Here is a 7,500-nt window from a genome sequence, read left to right as displayed (position 1 = left end):
GACAAGACAGATGCAAAAGAAAGTATCACAGAAGACTTCAGTTTCCTCAGAGACTATAACAGTGGTTATCAGACTGATTCAGGTTAGTCTTCAAGTTTTAGGCTTGAAAATTTTATTTCTACTGTCGTATGAATCAATTGAATTGAAAAGGTGCATGATGTACACCTTTCACATTGGAATCCTTTAATGATGAATGAAATGATTAAGTGTGTATAAAGTACACACACATATACAAATGTATATTCATATACATTTTTCATTGTTTAATTAAGTTTATTACAATTCACAGAATCAGAAAATGATATGGAGATTCCAGGGGCCTCAGGTGGACATGCCGGCACACTTAAAGAACAAATTAAAAAGCAAAGAAAGAAGATACAAAATCAGGCTCTTGATGACAAGGCTTCTCGGTGAATCACTTTCTTCCCGTTGGTTTTAGATTTAAAATAAAAAGAATTGGTGTAATGAGTCTATATTGTCAGTTAGACCACTGAGTTTATTAGCCCAAGATGTTTGGAGTTTCTTAGAAGTTTTGGGTTTACAGTCATATCATAGATACATACATATATATATATATAGTCTCATTAATCATTTTATGTATAATTATATATTCCAGTGCGGATATTTACCCCCAATGATTTGTGTAATATATTTCTAAGCATTCAGAGTATTTAAGACTACAGATAATGTATAGCCATGGCCATATATAGAATAGTTTATTGGCTTAGGTACATTCAAAGTGATGGCAGTAAAAGTTGCCGTTGAATTGTTATTATTTTGTAATAAGTTAGGAACTGTTTGTGTTGTAGACTTTGCATGTAGCAACTGTTTGCTTTTGCAGGGAAAATTTCCAGTGTTGATAGTATGTTGCAGTCACTCTTTTTTTAAATAAAGCATGTAACATTAAGTATATTTGTAATGTGCATGGAGGTCAGTATGTTATTTTTTATGTGATATATTCTTACTTTTTTGTAATTACCTGTTGATATGTTCATAATTGTATAAATCTAATAAAGTTAAAATAATATATACTTCAATAAATAAAGATATAATGTTGGTATTTTCTCCAGGAACTTAGATGCAGTTGACTTAGGTTAGGTCTGTCAGTTTGGGAGTATGAGTAATATACCATTGGAAATATCATAATATTCAGGAGAGATAATACAATTATCAAGTAAATTTTTCACACAACCACAAACACAAACACACACACTGTATTGCTCATATCTGGTCACACAGAGCAATCAGTAGATATCACCTAAGGATGTTAAAAAACAAACTGGTTTTTGTCTTTAGGTAATACAGCTCCTGGACAAATTTACACAACAATGCCATATATTAGAAATTTGATTGTATATGGTTGTATAAATAGATTTTCATTGTGATGTGGTATTACAGGGATATACTTCCTTTTTTTCTAGTTACTGTGAAAGCAACGAATTTAGAGTATTAGTGATGAAATCAATGAAAATGTTCTGTATGGGATGAGGAAGAGGCAATAGTTCTTGTCTGTAACATCATTTAGCCAGTCTTTGTTGACAATAAAAAACAGGAGTGAAAATGAACGCTTCCTAGTTCGAAAAGGGATATTTCAGTGGAATTTTCCTTTCACCTTGAATTCCTGTATTATTACAATTATCATAATGTATTTTTTCTTTTTTAACTACATGCTTTGTTAGTTAATACCATTTGGATTCCTCTTTGTAAAGAGACAGATGAGGTGAAGGAGACCTATATGTTCCACTAGAATTTCATAGCAATAATCATGTATGCCAGATTATTTGTCATTTCTCCAGGGATAGAATAAAAGGCTTACAGTTTTTTCTGTGTATTGTAATGTCTTTTCTATGGGGCTTTTTGGTGCCAAGATGTCTTTGAGTATTTGTTATATGTCTCAGATGTTGTAAATAATATTAAAGAGTGATTTATTAAGTTGGTGTTTTTATCCTTTGGGGAATATAATCTTTGAAGTAATTTGATGTATTAACAAAAGTTCTGTTTTTTTTCTGAAATCAATATCAAAGTGTGAAAAGAGAGGGATGTAATGAATTTTAAAATGTGGGAAGAGTTATAGGAAAAATAACTCAAAAGTATCTAATATTTTTACTTTATTTATTACTGGAATGCAACATATCACATATATAGCGAGTTGATGCTTCTAATACTTTATTTATAGCAACCATAAAGTTTTTCTTGTGCAAAAACAAACTTGAATATCATCTTATAATAAAGTGGTATTCCATTATTGGAGTAAATTAATGTTCTGATTTGAGATATTCTGCAAATAAATGTCTTGAATAAAAAAATAATATATCTAAAATAACAATTTGTGAACTTTTTCCAACATACAAAAAATATTTAAGGCTAGTTCATATAAATGCTCAGATATTGATAAAAATTTAACATTTGTACAATACCTATTACATTATCATCACAATGACCATTCCTATGATGATTATCATCATCAGTAATATTATTATGATTATATTATTATCAGGTCAGGTTATCATAGTTATAAATATTATTATTATTACATTACTGGCATTTTAGGTGATTGTATTGAAATATATGCACCTACCCCTTTAATAAAAATTTAACATTTGTACAATACCTATTACATTATCATCACCATGACCATTCCTATGATGATTATCATCATCATTACTATTATTATGATTATATTATTATTAGGTTATCAGTGTTATAATTATTACTATTATTATTACTACCATTATCATTACTACCATTATTATTACTATTATTTTTATTACTATCATCATTATTATTATTATTATTTATTTATTTTGAAAATCATAACATATGCAAAGGTAAAAGTAAGTAGTCTTGGAAAGAAAGTACATACAACTATGAGGAAAAAAACCTGCTGTGAGTATTATGATCTTTGCAAAACACAAACTGGTTAGCTTGTGTATACTGTCATTCTACTCATATGCAGCCCTTATGTAACTTACATTCAGTTCAAAATACATATCTTAGTAAATAAAGAAAACAGCAGCAACACTGTACAACTGATGACTTATTTGGATATTGCTAATTTTTTAAATTTTTAATAAATATAGTCCTGTATTACTGATGCTGATTGATTATCACCTTTTTCCATATCTATGTATATCCTGTTAGATAGATAAATAGATAAATAAATAAATAAATAAATATATATAAATATGAATATATAATATATATATATATATATATATATATATATATATATATAAATATATATATATATAAATAATATATATATATATATATATATACACACACATATGTATATATATGTAAATACCCATACATATACATACATATAAATATACATATAAAAATATATTATACATAATCAACAGGTATGAATCAGTGGACCATGACCAGCTGTGCCCTCCACACCAGAGTCCTCCAGTTCCCCAATCTTGAGCCATGTTCAAACCACACAAAATGTTTTCCATGTGTTTCTACGATTCTTTGGTCTAGCTCTTCCACACGGCCCATAAACCATACTAGTGAGCAGATCCTTGTCTATATTCTGACTCCTTGGTACATGACAGATGACGGTTGGTATTCTCACATTCAGACTGTATAGGAGTCTGTTGTTGCACTCCATTTTTCCAAGGGTTTCTTCATTTGTTTTCTAAAGGATTCTGTCAGAATTCTTCAGTTAAAAAAAATGTTATTATAAACACTGTTTCAGTGATTTTATGGAGGGAAAAAAAAAAAAAAAAAAAAAATCTCACTTTAATGCAACATATAATGCATGAAGTAACCAGATAATCATAACAGGGATTCTTATTATCGACTCCTTCACAGCTGCAGTCAGTTTTTAAGTTTCTCTAATCACACTCTCAGCTCCCAGACTGGCCAAGCAGTCTGGTTAATGGTTTGTATGTTGTTTTTCTGTCACAGCTAAAATGTGTTTTACTAGCATAAACCATACTCTACCAGCATTTTAGGTGATTGATATGAATCATATGATTCCACCCCTTTAAAAGAATACATACATGTAAATATAAGCAAACATATAAATATGACATTACTATGTTGAAAACTTGATGCATATTGTGACATATAACACATATATCTTTGGTAGTTCTTATCTTATCAGTCTGGATGTAATCTTGAGAAAGAAGTGAAAAAAACATCAACCTACAATAATTACTTTTTTCCTTCTAATGCCTCTCTGAAGAACTCCCTGCAAAGTAAAAATGCTTAATCAGTATGGAGAGTCTATTTGTAGGCCTACCTGGCCTTACCTGTTTACCCCATTCCTTGAATTTTCTTTGGAAACAAAAATAAATATTTCAGTGATTATTATCATTGCTACTAATTTTGTCGTTGCTCTCATTCCTTGAATTTTCTTTGGAAACAAAAAAATATTTGTGATTATTATCACTGCTACTAACTTTGCCGTTACTCTCATTATTACTATTATATTGATGTTAATAACAAAAATAGTGATAAAAATGGAAACTTTTTATTAAATCCTATATGAATAACGTAAACAGATTGTGTCAGGTAGTCTTATTCATTGACTCCTTGGCGATTTAAATGCTTGTGGAGCCATCAATGTATATGAACAATAATATAACACAATCACCAGAGAGTCCATGTACACATACATTCCTAAAACATACACTCCTTAAACACAAAGGTAAATTTTTGTCTTTGATATTTCAAGAACATTTCCTTATACACCATGGTATCTGTGATTCATTGTTAGATGTCAAATACATACAGCAGCAAAAGTTAATGCAGCAAACCATTGCATATGAGGGAAAATGTGAAGAAAGAGCAAGATAGAGGGAAAGGAAAAAAAAAGTAAAAAATTAAGGTAAATATAGCATAAACACCAATAAAACACATTTCTCATAAAAAAATAAAAAAAGATAAAACATTACATGCACAAATACTAAAAGCAGAACAAGAAACTAGGAAATGCTGACTGGCATGTATAATACCACAGTCTTATGCAAGGGTAATGGGTGTATGTAGTTGGTACAGTCAGTGCGGCTGCAACAAGTTGCAAGACAGTACCATATTAACCCTCTCTGGACGGGTGGTACAGTACTGTACCGCTCATTCAAAAGCCCAGTGGCCGGGTGGCACAGTATTGTGCCAGCCATTCAATTGATTTAGGACTAATAATTCGAACGCCCAGGCATTGTGACATTCAAGGCTAGAATGCCCCCGTCGTGGATGGGTTAAAGAATTGACACTACAAACATCTAATTCTTAGAAAAGAAAGAAAGAAAGAAAAAAAGAAAATCAAGAAAAAAAAGATGAAATAAAAAATGAAAAACAAAAAATTACACACGCACGCGCGTGCACACACACACACACACACACACACATACACACACACACACACACACACACACACACACACACACACACACACACACACACACACACACACACACATAAATTGAAGTCAAATAAATTGAAGGCATGTTAATGCTGATATATACTAATATCTAGAGGAGAATAATAAATGGTTGGCCTCAGAAGCTCAGACAACCTCCTATCTTCCAAACTCTTCCGTGAAACTCATTGAAGACAAAAAGTTACTTTAACATTGGCATCTACAGTATTAATAAAAAATAAGAAAAAATGGATGAAAATTAGATACGAAATGCATAAAACCTGAATGACATTACTCCTCTTACCTAATGATCTGGGGCAGGTCTGGGGCACGGCAAATGTAGTCATGACCATATTTGGCGTCAAATTCAACAAATTTTATAGGCGGCAGAGTCTGCGGTCGCTCCCCCTTGGCAGTCTTGAAGAGCTGAAAAGATTCCATTAATTACAGTAACTCTATTATCAATCAAGTTTATTTCCACATCAATCTTTCCACAAGAAAGATTGGTGTGATGAATTCCAAATCAACTATCTGTTTATTTTTCATCATTGCATGAGCTGCATAATTAAATGTCCAGATACTGATAAACTTACTTTCTGACCCAGTTCGAAAGGTACCATGCAGTCATTTAAGGCATGAAGTATTATTATTGGTGCATTCACATATGCAATGTGTTCATCTGTACGGAATGCTGCACCAATTTCTGCCAAACGACTCAAGAAAAGCCAATCAAACTTTGGCATTCTACGAAATATCTGGAAGGAAATAAACTAATGAAAAGTATACAACTTATGATGGTTAAACTACACTGGCTAATGTCATATTAATTAATATGTCCATTGCAATCACCTAACACTTGAATACAATGAAGTGCCATGATAATGTGTACTCTACATGATTTTGTAATTCTGTAAAAAAAAAAAAAAATGACATACATGCTGCATTATCCCTTGGCAGATGGGTGTCATGACATACACGACACATGAGTTTTTGGCCTGACAGTGGGCCTTATGATGTTCATGGCGTGGCATTTTTGATATTGGGGGTGAGCGGATAACTGTGTTTCATTATTGTACTATGAGTATTAACTCTATTACTATAATTGCGTAATATTCAGCAAAAGAAGTTTAGTTTAGATTCCCATACATAGATGGCACCACTCTCTCCTAGTATCAGCATTCATGGTCTCTAGCAAGTATCATCTTCCAAGGGCGATGATATCTTGCAAATATAAAAAAATGAAGTTGCTTTTTTTCCTCCCATAAAACTCTAATACTTCTATCACACCAAGCATAAAGAACATAATGAGATGATATGGACCCTGTACTACAGTTTAAGATTACTGCAATATTGATAAAGCCTGTCATGTGGAACATACAAGTCCCACAATACAGTAAAACAAAAAAAAATATAAGCACAAAAATGGCTCTAGTATCATAATGAGTGAATGAAAGAGCACATGAAAGGTCATGATATGTCACATGAAGTTTCCTTGCTCTGAAATAAAACCCATCTGTGGTGCAGCACAGGTGGCACTAATACCCATCCTAGGAACTGGGCAAGGAAACCAATTTCTGATTGCAATGGCTTAAAAATACAAGTTTCTATACCACATTTCTTATTGCAAATCCACTATACAACTAATAACAAACTTACTGCAGTCAGGAAACAAGACTTGACTTCCTCCTTCATATTATTGAAAGGCGACTCGAGCACAAGACCTGACGGCCTTTCCCCATCTAAGCACAGGTCCCTCAGAGCATGTGTTGAGATCCTACAAAAGTTCAAAACTTGTAATTCCTTTCCAAATTCATTAGGATATAATAAGCATATATTTAAAATAACCAAAGGACTAATGAAAGTGGCTTACCCTGTCCCCAAGGAGTGTCCCCAGAGAAAGAGGGGTGAGGACCCTACTTTCTCCTTGAGGTACCTGTAAACAGCCTTCGCATCTTGAACAACACCATTCTCACTGACATGAACAAAGCTGGAGTCACCATATCCTGTTTGATGAGAGTAAACTCTTTAATGTAGCTTTTCATAAATAGGAAGCAAATCCAGCAGCCACAGAAGACTAAACTAAGTTCTTTAGTCATTAAATAGACACAAATGGGTATATATCTTTA

General features: G+C 32.2%; 2 protein-coding genes across 19 annotated transcripts in view; one reads left to right on the top strand and one right to left on the bottom strand.

Moving 5' to 3' along the window:
* Positions 1–1,932, top strand: part of LOC122246714 (epidermal growth factor receptor kinase substrate 8) — a 113,149-nt gene extending 111,217 nt beyond the window's left edge. For all 13 annotated transcript variants that reach the window (XM_086541908.1, XM_086541910.1, XM_043005453.2 and 10 more), the window contains 2 exons: positions 1–82; positions 290–1,932. The exon at positions 1–82 is cut by the window's left edge and continues 66 nt beyond it. In XM_086541908.1, coding sequence (XP_086398034.1) covers positions 1–82; positions 290–414 — 207 coding nt within the window. In that variant the 3' untranslated portion in view covers positions 415–1,932. The remainder of the gene's footprint in view (positions 83–289) is intronic.
* A 161-nt stretch (positions 1,933–2,093) lies between these two features.
* LOC122246715 (lysophosphatidylserine lipase ABHD12) overlaps positions 2,094–7,500 on the bottom strand; it is an 11,112-nt gene continuing 5,705 nt past the window's right edge. For all 6 annotated transcript variants that reach the window (XM_043005459.2, XM_043005463.2, XM_086541914.1 and 3 more), the window contains exons 6-10: positions 7,245–7,377; positions 7,031–7,148; positions 5,968–6,129; positions 5,679–5,800; positions 2,094–4,204 (exon numbers count right to left, since the gene is read on the bottom strand). In XM_043005459.2, coding sequence (XP_042861393.1) covers positions 4,168–4,204; positions 5,679–5,800; positions 5,968–6,129; positions 7,031–7,148; positions 7,245–7,377 — 572 coding nt within the window. In that variant the 3' untranslated portion in view covers positions 2,094–4,167. The remainder of the gene's footprint in view (positions 4,205–5,678; positions 5,801–5,967; positions 6,130–7,030; positions 7,149–7,244; positions 7,378–7,500) is intronic.

Source organism: Penaeus japonicus, unplaced genomic scaffold, assembly GCF_977035675.1.
Source record: "Penaeus japonicus unplaced genomic scaffold, GWHDUDI00000001_assembly GWHDUDI00000011, whole genome shotgun sequence".
NCBI classification, from domain to species: Eukaryota; Metazoa; Arthropoda; class Malacostraca; order Decapoda; family Penaeidae; genus Penaeus; species Penaeus japonicus.
Note: the sequence above shows the minus strand (reverse complement) of the source record. Positions and strands in the feature narration are given on the sequence as shown.